Consider the following 16,199-nt stretch of genomic DNA (forward strand, 5'->3'; position numbering starts at 1 on the left):
ACCATCTGAAACGTGTGCCATTAAAGCCTTTATCTGTATTTGCAGTATCACATATTTTCATCTTGTTCTCTTGAGCATATGATATGATGTTGTATATAGCTAAATGTGAAATCACTTGGCTCTTTGCCAACCTGTGTGCAAATCTGCTTCTTTAAACCTCTCTGGTTTTGGCATGTTAATTGTTATTTAAAAAAAAAAAAATAATTGGATTTCCTAATGGCCACCAAAGCAAGTTGCAGTGGCCTCATCACTGTCATCAATACCAGTTGATGGGAAGAGGGATTGGGATTTGTGTTAATGGCTGTGAGCTGGAGAGATTTATTCAGGAGGGCATTGCTCAGCACGCTTCCCCTGCAGTTTAATGTGTTGTTCAGAAGGGCAGATGACATTGCTTAGAATTAGGTAAGTCTCAGGAAAAAAGGCCGTTTCCAATTAAGCCACACTCTGCTAAGAAGGAAATGGCAGTATTAGGACTTTATGAGCCAATAATTGGACACTTAATCTAAAATTTGTTCTTGTCCAAGCAAAATGTGGAGGCTTAAACTAATGGTACTGATTTTGCTGGTAGATTAAGCAATGGTAGTTGAATGAAATAAATGTTTGTTATTATCTGTGGTATCCTAAAGGGTGTCTGTAGTAGAGCTGTTTTGTGTTTTCTGGGTGTTAAGACATAGATTGAGGAAACTGATTTATTTCATTTAAAAAATTGGATGGGACAAATTGACAAGCTGTTAAACTGAGAAATCTGGATGAATTGTTGGTGAGCAACCTTTCAGCTCTCCTACTTGATTCTTCAAAAATTGTAAACCCAAGCCCTGACATTTACTGGGGATGTTTACAAAACATCCAGGAGCGATTGCCAGCCCATAGGAGATGGGGAATGAAACTCTTTTGGGATACACCTTTTAGAATGGTTCTGAATTGTTCTCCTCTCTTCTAAGTGCTGAGATGCTTTTGGCTTCCCTTTTCATCTTTATCTTTTCTGTAACGACAAATCAAGTAAAATAGGACTGTAATTTCTCTACAGCCAAAGTGAAACATCACATGTCATGAGGTGTAGAAACTGTGTTGAGCAACACAGGGAGATAAACTTGTTTAAATCAATACCTAAATAAACACAAAAAAGTGAGTTTTAAAGGTCAGATTCTGCTTTTTTTTTTTTTTTTTTTCTTTTATCTCTCCTTTCTACTGGCATAAATCTAGAGGGATTGCATTCCTTTTACTGCAGGTTTGTCTCAACAGATGTGAGGGCAGAGCCTGTTCAGGAGTTTGTTTGTGACAGACCTGTTAAACATAAAAAATATCTTGTTAAGCCATGATTTTTTTAGCATGTTAAGGAACCTATTTTTAGGAAGTGTTCTGGCTGTAGACTTCATAGGCATTATGAATCTTTTTATTTTCTGTAGCTTTAGCTGTATCTTATGACTAAGTATGACATCTTGGTTGCTAAATGTTCATCCTGTTTAGGATTTTCTGTATTAAAATGTTCTTGGATAGAGATTTTTTTGCAGGGCTACCTATATCCAGTCTTACCTTTTCAATTTACCAAAACTCCTGTGCATATATTCCTGTTGGATTTTAAAGTATAATACTGAATGTCATTTTGACTCTTAAGAGAAATAAATTAAATCATAGACTCTCACGAGAATTGACAAATAATGTCTCATTTCTAATAGAAATTTTATATCAGTTGAGGACTTCTGTAAAATTTTAGAAATTAATCTTAAACGCAACTTGAATCAGTAGAAGTGGAACAGATTGTTTTGAAGCCATCTGAAATACTGAAAGGAAAATCCAGTATCTTTTGACACCCCCCAAATGCATTTTGATTAAACACTGTTGTCAGGTACGTGCAGCAGTGATGGAGCAAGCATGCTATTGTTAAAAAAAATAGGTAAAAATCACATAGTATTTTCAGTTCTGTTCTTGTTTCTTTAGTGTGAGGGTTATCAATTCTGTAGAAGGAAGAAAAGAATCTAACTTTGATTTCTTTTATGTATTATTTCCAAATACCTTTGTTAGATATTTTTGTTATTCACATTCTTTATAAACCTAGTTCGTACAAACCCCACAATGCTTATTAAAAGAAGTGGCTCTGATGTTCTGTGCTCCTCTCAAAGAATCAGTTGGAAGCAGCTCCTCTTGAAGCAGTTGTCCCTAATAATTTTTCCTGACAGTGTATAATTACATTTACCTGTATCCGTTATTCCTGCAGTTGGTTACTTAGGCCTTGCATCCATCAAACTTTATCTGCACAGTAATACAGTGACTAGGTCTAGAGCAAAGAAATAAACCAGAAAAAGAGTTTCTTGCTGCAGAAAGTACTTATATAGACTGCAGCTATCTTCTGTTATTATTATTATTATTACTGTTATTATTATTATTCCTTTATCTCCCCACACCCTATTTTGGCCGTGTCATCCTCTTACGTACCTTTTGAGCATTGTGTCTCCAGACAAGCCAACACGAATCTTCTGGGGGATTGTTTTGCTGGGTTTTGAATTGTTTGTTTTTGTTCTTTACTTTGGAGTCCAAGACAGTATGAGTTTTGTAAGACTGTCTAGAGTTCAAGTTCCTGTACTGGCAGGCTTTCACTTCATGGGGTGCCTGCTCTAGACGTGAGGGGCTCTTTCTGCTGGTCCTGTGCTTTAATTTGTCCAAGATACTTGAGCTACTGCTATGATACGCTAGTTTGTATTATATAGAATTAGCTGGGCACACATTAAATAAATAACTCTTCCATTGGATCATCTCAAAACTTAGGTACATGGAGATAGATGAGTGGGGTTACTAGTAGAGTACCTTGCTATGGTCAGGTGTGGGTCTGCTCCAGTTTCCAGCAGCAAGAAGCTGTACCGGAGGTGCTGCCTGGGGATGGATCTGGGCTTGCCCTTCTAATTCAGATCATAAGTGTCATAATCCACTTTGATTCATGTGATAGAGAACAAGATTAGAACACGGGGTAATGGCTTTAAACGGGAAGAGGACAGAGTTAGATTAGATAATAGGGTGGAATTCTTGACTGTGGGGGGGTGAGACCCTGGCACAGGTTGCCCAGAGAAGCTGTGGATGCCCCATCCCTGGAAGTGTTCATGGCCAGGTTGGATGGGGCTCTGAGCAACCTGGGATAGTGGAAGGTGTCCCTGCTCATGGCTGGGGGGTTGGAACAAGATGATCTTTAAGGTCCCTTCCAACCCAGACTGTTCTGTGATTCTATGAGAAGTATCAGGGTTTGCAAACTGGGTTCATTTTAGACAAAACCTCTACTGCTGGAGTGTAGCTAGTGCTTTTTTCAGTGCAAGAGATTATTAGAAAGAAACTCCTCCTTCCAAACAGACACAGTGTGGACATTGCACCTGAGCACCAGTTCTTTTGTTCTACAAACTTGTTCCTGTTGCCTTTCCCTGCCAAGAGAAGCATTGCCCAAGGATCTCAGGTTTGCTGCTTGCTCATCTGTGTGGATGGAAGCTGCTACCAACCACCAAAGTGGGTGATGGTAAACTAACAAGTGTAGGAGCCCTGATCTAGAGCTAAATTGTTGCACATTATTCATTGAATTTTAAAAGACTTAAAGGTCAAGAAAAGATGAGAAGGATTGTTTTCCCCCCAGCCTGTGATCTGGATTGTTGACTGTGTTCACAATCCAGTGTAGTTCATTTTAATGCAGCCAAGTCAAAAGTAGTGCTGCTGGGCAAAAAGAAAGCACATAATAGTAAGCCCTGAAAGACTGTATTCAGGCAAGCAGTGGTGCAGAAAAGGACCTGAGCATTGTGGATTGCTATCATGAGCATCTTAATATGAATTTGTGGTACAGTGCACTGTTCAGAGAAGTGAATGTCAATAAATTAATACAACAACATGCAGGAAAAAAGAGGGAGATGGTCTGGCTTTTTGTACATACCCCAGTGCACTTGTGCACAGGTGGGAGGTGAAAGGAAGGAAGCAAAAATTATCACAGCATTAAAAACAAATGGAGAAACCAGCAACTACCTGGGTTTAGGAGCTCCTGTTTTCCATTGAACAGCACAGAGGTTGAGAAGAGTCACGTCTACGTAAGAATACCTATATATAGATAGACACATACTGCATATGTAAATATGTATATATATATATATATATATATATACACAGATGTAAGAGTGATCTGGTGGTTTAACGAGAATCAGCGGGAAATCAGGCAGATTCAACCTTGAAATCAGAGGCAGTGCTGTAGTTAAATAGTAGTAAAACTTTAGGAGAAGAGCTGGTGGAATCATTTACAATCTTTTAAGATAAGATTAGATACTACAGTTTGTAAAATGTACTTTAGTCAAACTCCTGGGAACAATTCAGCGAGTTTTATAGAGAGATTATAACTGAGTGACTGCAGTAGTTGCTTCAGGCTGTAGAGCATGTAAATCCATAAACAATATTAAAAAAACCCACATATGCAGATATGTTTCAGAAGGACAAGTTCAGTGTCTTTTGCAGGGGCCAGTGTTGTCTCTGGGTTAGCATGGCTTCATGTTACAGCTTAATTACATTTTATTGTTAATGTATGTTGTTATTATGCACAGCACTTTAAACACTGTGTGCAGAGATACTGGGTTTCAATTTTGTATGTACGTGGGGTTTATTTGGATGATTCCACATATTTTTAATTGAAGAACAGGTGTTCCCTGTGAGCTACATGGGTATTCACTTACCCTGGTTTTGTACAGGGAATATATTAAACTTCCCAGTGTTTGTTTTCATTTCAGGCTTCATTCAGGAAAACTATTACTGATAAAAATCTTTGTTTCAAACAGCACAGAGTAGGAGTGCTCAGCTGCAATTGAATTTGTGAAGTGTTTCTGTTACAGCATTATCATTTTTATAGCACTCCAATGAGGGAAAAGAGAGGACTTCTCAAAGCATGCATTTTGACTTCAGACTTGAGCCTCTTAGTTCTTTCTTAAAGGTATTTCAAATATAAATGCAGTGATAAAACCAGAGCTTTCTCAAAGCTTTATACTTTTAGCTGTATATCCATCATTTTGTAGTTCTGCATTGCGAGGTACCAGTCATCAGATCTGCTCAGAACTTGCAGCTCAGTCTCTGTGGGGATATTGGGAGCCTTCCTTGTCTTTTTTTGTTTTTAATGAATTGACATTGTATTGTAATTGCCTGGAAGAGTTTTTGTCTTGCTTCTGGTTGGAGTTAGATCAGATGTTAGGAAGAAATTCTTTACTCAGAGGGCAGCGAGGCGCTGGCACAGGTTGCCTACAGAAGCTGAGGATGCCCCATCCCTGGAGGTGATCAAGACCAGGCTGGATGGAGCTTGGAGCAACCTGGTCTAGTGGAAGGTGTCCCTGCTCATGACAGGGGATTGGAATGAGATGACCTTTAAGGTCCTACATCCAGTTTGGTGTGTGCTTCTGAAAGGAACAGTCATGGAGGACAGCGTGCAGATGTTTTTGAGGACAGAGGGGAAGATCTGTCATGATACAACTTTATAGAAAATAAGGAGTTCTGGTTTGCCTTACAAAAATATCATCTGGGCTTGGAGATATTCCTGATCCAGTGGCAGATGGAAGTCAGTATTGATCCATAGTCATTTGTGTTGGCTATGGGAGAAGAATCATCAGGGACTGTATATTCAGGCTGGCAGGGATGTCCTTTGGCTTGATGATCCAAGAGAGGTCAGAAGAGAAATGATTCAGCTATCCAGCTGAAGGAATTTTGGCATGCTGCTTGGGCCCAGGGATAAATACTAAATAGGTACCTTATGCCTATCTGAGAAAAATTCTTTCCAGATTCGATGTAGCGTATTCCCGTCTTGGTGTGGTGGCTGTCAGAGTCTCCAACGTACAGCTGGGCGGTTCATGCATGGAAGAACTTGTTGCCTTTGGTTTTCCCTTAGAGGGTTATAAACATTAACCACCCAGAGGCTACTGATTTAGATAAGCATGCTATAAATTGACACTGCATGTAAATGAGCTGTCGTGCTGTGTTGTGGTGATTAATGCAACTGTAATGGCACACATTATCTTTTAAAGTTATGATAACCTGGGGAAATCACTTAAAGATAACCTGTTCTCTCTGTTCTCCTTGGGAGAATATCTGCATTTTGGCTCCATGTAGCTTATCCTTACTTCTAATGCAAAAAAAGAAAATTAAAGAGAGCAAAGTGTCTACTAAGACCATATTCTAGCTGTCATTGCCTTTACTCCTGCATGTTAATTTTCTTATGCAAAAAACCTGCTTTCGAGTTGCCTTGAGACTGGAGGTTTTTAGTAGGCACACTCTGGAAATCATACTGGTTTTGTTCCAAGCTCAAGATCCAGGTGTCAGTGCTGGCACTTAACTAATTGTTGCTGAACCCTTCATACTTTTGGCATGCTGGTAAGGCCCTGGCACTAACTGCCTGAGGCTTGGTTTGACTTAAATTAAGTCTTATAAGAATTTGTCTTTGTTTGGCTTTTCATTCTGAAAGTATGTACTTTTCCTTGCACGTTTTGCTTGTGCCATAATTCAGTATTTGTCCCAGTTCTAAAAAAAACAGCTACTCAATACTTAGGTTTTCTGTGATCTGGTTAATGTATGTATGGTTATATTACATGTATGGTTAAATTTGCAGAAAAATTTCTTGTTTCAAATGAAATTTAAAGCAGAAAAGAAAAAGTTGTCTTTGGTTTTCTTAGTTTCCTACTTTGGTCCAAATCCTGAGATAGCTGAGATTTTTTTGACTGTGAAGCATTAACCAAATATGCTTGAGTAAGTATTGTAGAATGCCACATGCTTGGATCCAAGGTACATTTCCCCCTTTTTACTTGGGAATCCTTTGAGCTGTCTACCCTCTTTTGCCCTGTGCTCTACCAGAGGAACAGTTCTGTCTTCCTAATTCTGACTGCTCTCCCTGCTCTTTTGTATCAGTGATAGCAGAAGGACGAGCTCAGGAATCCTTGAAGAAAGACAAACTGTAACATGTGTATTCCTGGAATAGTTATTTGACCTCTCATGAGACTAGAAATGTCTTTTCATGGAGGGGCTCTTGAGAGAAGTGAATGAGTCGGGGAAGAGGATGGAGAAGGGAGAAAAGGAGCTTCTCCTAGTGATTGGTGGCAGTCACTTGGCAGGTGTGGATACAGGGCAAGTGGGGTTCAGCATCCATCAGCTCGGGCTGCAGCAAGTGCTGTATCTCTTCACACTGAAAGCCATGCGGCTTGAAAACACGAGATTTACATACAGAGTGGGGGCTTCTGTGAAAGCCTGTGGTGCTGTAAGTGCAGTGGCACACACCCTCTTGTGGCAGAAGGGAAAAGTCCCAGCACAAACCAGCGTGGCGTCTTTTATTTTCTCTGCTCACTGGTTTGCTTTTCCTACTCTTCTTTTGTCTTTCCCTTGAGTTCAGTGAACATCCTTACGTGCTGTCCTGCACTTTTCTGTTTCATCTTTCTGTTTATGCAGCACCCGAATCTGCTCTGTTTGTCTTGCAAATTCTAATATTTCACTCTATTTCAATCTGGTTTTATCAGTATTTGGAGTGTATTTAAACTCTGGCTTTAAAGTGCCTTTTCTTACTAAATTGCCAACATATTGAAAATATGCCTTACAGACTAACTTTAAAGCATATGCAGGAGCAAAAGGCTGGAAAAATAAATAATGATATTCAAAAGCATGCTAGTTTTGTTTTCTAAATAGCTTAGTTTGTCTGAACTATTGTGAAGGGGTCATGTATAGATTAGGAGATAACAGGCTGCTTTTCCCAGCTGTTTGATTAACCAGCTTAGGATGGGTCAAATGCGCAGGAGCAGAGTGCAAGGGAGGCACATCATCACCTTCCAAGTGCAGGAAGGGCCCTACAGCACGTTTGCAGTTTATCAGATTTGCTGCATAATAAGCTGTACGCTCCATTCAGCACTCTAATTAACCCAGGAAAGCACTCTGCTTCAGTCTTTGCTGATAGCATGAACCTCACAAAGCCAAGCAGTCTCACCAAAGTACCTCTAAATAAGATTAAGCAAAGTGAACCAACCATGAAATAAAATGTAGGCTAAGTGTCGAGCAAATACTATTATTTGCTTTCATTTAGTACCAAGTACTGTACTTGGCATGAGATGTCCAGGCATTTAATGTGTGAGTAGCATTGGCAGCTCTTAACAAGTGCTGACAGATGAGACCTTAATCATTCATGTTTTCTCTCCACAAAGAAAAGTAACCAAGTGTTGTATGAAAACACTTGTAAATGCATGTTGATGGTATTTCCCACAACTCCTAAACAGCCCATTGGTACTCAGCAGAGTTGGGAATCACATGTTGGTGGGCCCCTAGAGTGTGGTGACAGACCAGCTAAAACTGGGATATCAGTGGAAAGAAGAAAAGCCAAGATTGTGGTGGCAGGTTTGTAAAAGGACAGATTCCTCAGCCCTGTTCTGAACTTTGTTAGAGTGGGCACAGACATACACAGCCCTCAAATCTAATGCCCGTTTGAAGAACAGATCTCATCTGTCTTTCTTTCACTTTTCAGGTATCTTGCAATATCTTCAGAACTCTCCCACCTAGTGACAGCAATGAATTTGATCCAGAAGAAGATGAGCCCACCTTGGAGGCATCGTGGCCGCATTTACAGGTTTTTGATTATTTACCTCAGAGGAAATGCTTGTCATTGCTAAACGTATCTCATCATTTTCTCAGCTTTTTTTTTTTAACTTGTGAATCAGACCCTGTTAGTCTGTGAGACACTAACATTTATTAATCCTTTTAATGGCTATAATATAGTACCTACAGAGACAGGAGAGAACTTTCTGATATTTGCAGAATATTAAAGCTTTCTTTAAAAATTCTATTGATGTGGTCCCTCATATATCCTGTTTTCCTTCACTGATTTAAAAATTATTTTGTTTTCCAAACTGCTCTGATGTGCAAGGCTTTTTCAACAACTTCAGCAAGAGCATCGTGGGGATGATACTGCTGGCAGTTTTGCTTTACTGAGGGTAGATTATATTTATACAAAAGTGCACAGATTTTGGCAGCTGCTCAGAAAAATGAATGATAAGCTACATCCCTGAGTCCTTCTTCCTTTTCTTGAGTCAAGGTTTGTTTTGAGGTATTTGTATAGCAGGGTGCTCACTGCTGAGTGTTATCCCTTCCTCTGTATTTCAGTTGTCGAAACAAGGTGTTTTGAGACCCCCACCTGGAGCAGTGTGTCCAGTTCTGGGGCCCTCAACACAAGGAAGTTGTGGACCTGTTAAAGCGGGTCCAGAGGAGGGCACAAAGATGATCAGAGGACTGGAGCACCTCTCCTACAAGCACAGGCTGAGGGAGCTGAGATTATTCAGTCTGGTGAAGAGAAGGCTCTGTGGAAACCTCGTTGTGGCCTTCCTGTATCTGAAAGGGCACTTATAAAAAAGAGGGATAGTGACTTTTTACATAGACAGATAGTGCAAGGGGGAATGGTTTTTGTACTAAAAGAGGAGAGATTTAGATTACATTTTGGGAGGAAATTCCTCACTCAGAATGCACTGGCACAGGCTGCCCAGACAAGCTGTGGATTCCCCATCCTTGGAGATGTTCAGGGCCAGAGGTTGGATGGGGTTTGGAACAACCTGGTCTAGTGGAAGGTGTCTCTACCCATGGAAGGCAGTTGAAGTGAGATGATATTTAAGGTCCCTTCCAACCCAAACCATCCCATGATTCCATGATTTTGAACCAGGAACATAAACTAAGTTTGGAGAAAGCATCATTGATATTAAGGCAGTAATTTCCTTTATTGAAAACACAGATGCAGATCCTTTGTGTGTTAGTCAGGACAATGACTTGCAGTACTAGTAAACTGAGAAGTTTGACTGAGTAACATCAGTTTGTGGAGTCTGGGAGTTTCTGTGAGCAAAGGAGCACAATTGATCTCAGCCTGAAACGAGGATTGTATTTTACAGTTGCATGCACAATCCTTGCCTGTGAGCTGTTTGTTTCACTCTTTTGTGCTCTCTCATTTAGAGTCTGTGGAAATGTAGGTTCATCCCTCATTTATATTTAAATTTCACAAAAAATACGAATCTTAAAAGCTTTGAGGCAGCTCTGAAGAGCTCTGCTCTACCTGCCTGGAAACAGCACAGGCACACGTGTCTGTTACCTTGTGTTAAGTGACACTAGTGCTGTGGTTTTAAAAGTCATTACTTACATGGAAATGATGGAATTTCTTATCCACCCGATGACTTGCCATTGTCAGGAAGAAATTCACCAAAGTATTTGTGAGGAGTCGATGGAATTGATTTCCTGATGATTCAATGTTAGTTATGTAAGCTGTCACTTTTTCCATGTCTTATTTCTGAACCTCTCTCCCCCTTTTTGATTTCCTATTGCTTCCTTGGAGAAGTCAGAGAACACTGACATAAAGTAGCAGCAGCAGCAGTTTTGCAGCATATTGTTGTCATGGAAAAGTTTAAAACTGTTTAAAAATGTAATTTTTAAGCTTCCTTTCTCCTTTCAGTATCGATACTCAGACTCACTGAAGGCAGAAATGAGCAAGTTTTCAATGGCTGCTCTTTATGAAAAGGTTCAGCAAAGAGATTTGCTGGCTGGTAGCTCATTATCAGTGACAGATCAGAGTTGCTGTCTTTTGAGGCCACAGCAGTCTCTGTTTCACTTCACTTCCTTGTTGCCTGTTTTTTATACTCTTCCTTTTCTCCACTAAATGAAAAGTCTGTTGCTGTCCCACTGAATAGTTTAGGTAGAGATGGAATTGCATGAAAATAAGCAGATTTTCTCCAGCCCTGAGGCTAATCTTGACTGTAAGTTAGGAACTTCTGAATAAATTCTGGTTTGTGTTCTTCTTCTGTGTGTCAAGTTGTAGTAGAACACTACTCTAAGCAGTTTCTAATTTAATTTAAATATTTCCAACTGTTTCACCAACCCTTTCAGAATTGTAATGTCTGTATTTGATGTGACTTCAGCAGTTCAGAGGGCAGTTTAAATGTGCTTTCCAATTACTTAAGGAAGCTTTACAAGATGATAACTGGCATTACAAGATGGCAGTGCCTGTTCTTGGTCATGAAATGTCTTTGACTGGAGTTAAATAAGCAAAAGCAGCTTAAAAAGCTCGTGTAATTAATTCTAACTAAGAGGTAGCAGTTGGATAAAGGAGGAAAATCGTTTTCATTTTTTAAACCTTTGCTCTGTGGAAAAATAAGTGCTTAATTTTTTAACAAAATGTAGGGAAATACTAAAATATGAAGATTAATCAAGTCATAAATTAACCACTTTTTTTTTTTCCTTTTGCAGCTTGTATATGAGTTTTTCATACGATTTTTGGAAAGCCAAGAATTTCAGCCCAGCATTGCCAAAAAGTACATAGATCAGAAATTTGTATTGCAGGTAAGCTGATGTGTTTTCTTTGAGGCTTCACGTTGCTTTTGAAAGAAAATTCCTTTAAAAAGGTTTTGTTTAGAATTCAAAAGTGTAAGTTTATTTGCAAAAGAAAAAGGCTATACCAGCATATACAATGGAAGCTTTCAATCTATGGAGGTGGTGGAAATACATGTATGTGTTTATATGTCAGTCTCTGCTGCTATAGGTGCATAAAATAGATGTTTTGGATCCAGTTTCGATACCTCAGTCAAAATATTGGACTTGCTGCTTATGAGAGGGAGCTGAAACAGTAACTGTTGAAAAATGAAAGTTTTACCATCAAGTCTCAAAGTCCTGCTATCTAGAGAGTCTACTTAAATGCCAGTTTTAATGTGTCTTAATATTGTTAAAATGTTTCTGTTGGAAGCGGAGAACATTTCTCCCGTCTCTCTGCAGGAAGGGGCAGAAGTTCATTAGCAAAGCTATTTCCAGCATGGTACTGAAACAGTGAGACTGTAGTGTTTGGGGAGGAAGTAAATCAAAAGGCTGTATCAAGCTTGAGGTCTATTAAAAGCGTGGAAGGAGAAGCAGCATCAGTAATAAACAACATGGGCAAAGAAGAGGTAGCTTTATTTTTGTAGTTTGCTTGCCATTGCTGTGGCTAAAGGGAAGAGATGACTTTCAGCTGCTACCCAGATATTTTACACATGTTCAATCTTCCTTGATTTCTCATGTGCTTTGTTACTTCACTGGAACTGCAGTAGCTGGTCCCCTCTACTGAGAAGTTTTTGTCCAGGCCTTGACAAACACCAGAACAGAGGTGGTTGAAGGAGGTTGTTTTCTAGTATAAGCCAGGACGTTCCACAGATACAACTCTTGTCTTTGGCTCTTGGGGATAGGCCTGTCTCGGGTTTTCTGTTCCCATGGTGAATTTTTTGTATAACCACAAAGTCAGAAGGAACTTCATGTTTGATGCTGCCTATAGCTTGCTTTTGAAATCAGGGAAATTTAGAAGGATTCCTTCTTAGTTAGAAAAGGGAGTTTCCTTGCGGGCTGACACTTGAATAAGAAACAAATTAGGAGTGATACTCAGCATTTCTGAAGACCTTTCTCTCACCCCTTATCATGGAGCTTTTATTTTTTTCCTGTAGTGCTCAGGAAATACAAGTTTTGTTTTTACTGTTCATGTTTGTTGTTTGTATGAAGAATACCTGGAAAATGTACTTTAGAGAGCAGTTTCTGTCCTTACGCTCAAAGATTCAAAGAAGGGACTTCAGTTTCCTTCTTAGTGCCACAAGACCTTTTTCGCCCTACAAAAGCAGTAGGATGTATTTATGGTTTTATTGTATCCATCTTCTAAAAACAAGAGCATTCTTCATCTGGATCAAACCTCTTGTGGTTTGCTTTTTGTTCACCTCAATACTGATTTGAACAAGGAGGTGCACCAATCTGATCATCCAGCACCTGGTGGAGATGTAAGAAGATGCATGATAATCACTCTCTACAGGTTTTTCCAGGCTGATTTTAATTTCTTTAGATATAGCAGGATTGCATTGGAATGAATACATGTGCACACGTTCAAAATCTGGTGAAAATAACTCTTAGATGCTCCTGTTATGTGCTGCTGAGCTTGGTCATGACTGGCAACATCCCACTCATGCCCTTTCAAGGCATTCAGTCCTGGCACAGTTTGGCACAGGAGAATGGGTCTACAACAATGATTTTTTTATTTTTATTTTTAAATCCTGCTAGTTTTTATTAAGTCTACTAAATGAAAGAATGGTATCTCCTGAAAAAGAGGAATATGAGATTTTAAAAACTCTGTACCAGAAAATGTATGATGTGACAAAAGGTCAGAAGAATTCTGAGGATTCACGTTCTTGACACGTGGTTCGGTGATGCCCATTTATAAATTGCTGTGTACAGTGTGCCAATTTAAAATCCACATTTTCCTATAAAAAGTTCTATTGAGCTATATATATTATAAGCAAGGAGTTGTATTTCCACATGTGTAAATGTTTGTGTTTAGCCTGTAGGAACTGGGCTGTCCTTCCACTTTCTGTTATTCTTGTTGTGTGTCTGGAGCAACTCCTGAGAATCTGTGACCATAGATCACTTACATGGGAAAGTGATTTGAGACTAAAGGTTCATTAAGCATGTTTGGTGTTTCATGACACTGACAACACAAGTGTATCAGTCTTTGAAATCAGCTTTCTCTCAAAATTAATTTTTTTTTTAATTTTATGAACTTTATTGAGGTGTTTCTTGTCAGTAAGAATGACTGTATGAAAAAATGATACATTTTAATGCACTTCTTCCCAGGCTTTTTCTTGTTGGCTTGATTTTTGCCTTTGGTTTTTTAAATATGTCCATGTTTCTGGCTTTCAGCTGTTTTAATAAAATGCTGTATGTACCAGTGTAACTGTTCAGTTCTCAAGCCTGCTTATATACAGTCTGAAATGGTTGGCAGTGGTTGCTAAGAGACATACTATTCAAATATATCCACGAGTCTCTGTGTTATGTAGGTTGCTATTTTGGAAAATTTATTTCCCTTTTCTTTGTATGTTTAGAATAGTCACATAAATTATGGAAGTCTTGCAGCTTGTCCATAAAAATAAGACTTTATTGTTGAAAACTGATAACAAATTGGACAGAGCAAAATAATAGTCTTATTTATTTTTTTTAAAATGAGAGACTGAGCCTTAGTTTAGCAGTGTTTCCAGAGAGGATCTGTATAAGAGAACTGGAAATACAAATACTTTGCAATCCATTAAGAAGATGAAACACGTAAGTGTTTCCAGCTGTTTGCTGTCTTAGGGTGAAATGTGCTATTTGGGGAAGGATGAGGTGACTATTTATTTATTTAACTGTAGAACTAATTGAACAAAGCAATGTGTTTATAACCTCTGGAGGGCAGATGACAAACCTCATAGTTTCCTCATGAAATCCCCACCACAGATTCTTACTGCAAGGAAAACACAGTGAGATCTCATTACAAGCTGCAGAAACATCCAAAACAATGAAGAAGAGTATGTGCATCAGTCCTAGACCTGCATGTTAGAAGTCAAAAATCCCAGACAGCTTAATAACTTTTAATCATATTTTTCTGCCTTTTTTCTTTCTCACCTCCTCAAAGTTGTATAGCAATTTAGCAGAGATGTATGTAGCATACATACACTGACAGATCTACTTGTAATAGGTATTTATAATTTATCTGTTTGTGAATCTCAGATAATTTTGCTTTCTGCCATTCCTGTAATAATTTTCTGACAGCATCTAATACATTTGTAAGACCTCTTTGGAAACTGTCTTCGTTTCTTTTGCAAGACAGGTGATGGTTGACAGTTACTTTCTTTTTCATGCAAGAGAGATACTGGTTGCTTATGATTACTATCTAAAGTTCCCTGTTTTAAATCCATTTGGTGGTGGTGATGGTTGAGTTTTTTGTTTTTAAGTAAAGTTTACCTTCTCATTTTTTTTTTCAAATTTCCACCAGAATAGCCAGTGTTGTGGGGTGAAAAACTGAAGAAAGTGGCTAAGGGAAGCTCATACTTTTGTGGTATAAGCATCAAGGGGAATAAAACAAAGATCTGCAGGTGCTATTCCTGCTGCTCATTTCATGTCTTAATTCTTAGAGACAACTTCAGGTGTCAGTGTTTTGGGATATATTTTGTGCAAGACAAGACACTGGAATATGTTTTCTTTTGACTGAGTCTCACATAATCATTTTGCTGTTTTATAATCTTATTTAAGAGCTACTTAATAAATGTGGGTCTTCTGTTGTTGGGTGGTTCTGTTGGTTTTTTATTTGGTTTTGCTGGTTGTTTTGGTTTGGTTTTTTAATTGACATTGACATTAATATTAATTAATTAATTCCCCCAGCGCTTTGATTTGTGTCAATTGGTGAAGATCCTGTAACAGCAGACCCAGTGCTGGCATAGACCTTCCCTGTTGAGTCTTTCTACAGCATGAAAGCCATGCAATCACTAGGAAGGCTTAAGAGCTCATCATATAAATTACAAGCAATTAGAAAAATGTGACCTTGACACAGTGTTGTGAGAACAAGAATATTAGAGCAAATGAGGATCTTTTAGTTCTGCAGAGTGAGGGAAGGGTGGATGTTAAAAGACAGGTTGTCTTCATTTATAGATATTCCAGCATCTAAGAACTTACGTATTTATTTTGGGGAGAAGGAAGAAAAGCAGCATTTTGGAGCCAATTAATCAAAAATTTATTAGTCTGAGTTTTGTGATGATATACTGGGGTTCCAACAGATTCTTTTAATACTGTATATCTACACCTTGGCTACCATGGATGTCACATTTTGCATGCATGTGCTTTCATGAATTTACTTTTATATAGAAGTCTGTGTGTCACACTTGTCAAATGTCCCCTGTTTGAGTTCTCTTTTTCCTTTGAATGCAGCTGTTGGAGCTGTTTGACAGCGAAGACCCTCGAGAACGAGACTACCTAAAAACAGTCTTGCACAGAATTTATGGCAAGTTTCTGGGTCTTAGAGCATTTATCCGAAAACAGATTAATAATATTTTTCTACGGTAAGTTGTGGAAGAAGGTACTTTTCTCTCATGACCACTTTAGGAAACTGATATATCGCTTATATTTAACTTTTCTTTTTTTAGATTTGTTTATGAAACTGAACACTTCAATGGCGTAGCTGAACTGTTGGAAATTTTAGGAAGGTAAACGAGTCTTTATTTATTATCTGTCTCAGACTTCCCTTCTGGACACGTCAGAATAGTGTCAGATTTGGAAAAAGTATTATGATAAGCCCTGATTCTGAAAACAGATGTGTGCACATGCTCATCTTTAAGCCCACATGCAAACCTCTGTCACATCTTTGCCAAGAATATAAACTAGATGCAGGTTACAGC

The 16,199-nt window shown here is 38.7% G+C and overlaps 1 protein-coding gene across 8 annotated transcripts in view; it reads left to right on the top strand.

Annotated features, from left to right (window-relative positions):
- Positions 1 to 16,199, top strand: part of PPP2R5E (protein phosphatase 2 regulatory subunit B'epsilon) — an 80,340-nt gene that overhangs the window by 51,147 nt on the left and 12,994 nt on the right. For all 8 annotated transcript variants that reach the window (XM_064659417.1, XM_064659416.1, XM_064659411.1 and 5 more), the window contains 4 exons: positions 8,489 to 8,590; positions 11,242 to 11,334; positions 15,733 to 15,863; positions 15,948 to 16,007. In XM_064659417.1, coding sequence (XP_064515487.1) covers positions 8,489 to 8,590; positions 11,242 to 11,334; positions 15,733 to 15,863; positions 15,948 to 16,007 — 386 coding nt within the window. The remainder of the gene's footprint in view (positions 1 to 8,488; positions 8,591 to 11,241; positions 11,335 to 15,732; positions 15,864 to 15,947; positions 16,008 to 16,199) is intronic.

The sequence above is a fragment of the Pseudopipra pipra genome, chromosome 6, assembly GCF_036250125.1.
Source record: "Pseudopipra pipra isolate bDixPip1 chromosome 6, bDixPip1.hap1, whole genome shotgun sequence".
Lineage (NCBI taxonomy): Eukaryota > Metazoa > Chordata > Aves > Passeriformes > Pipridae > Pseudopipra > Pseudopipra pipra.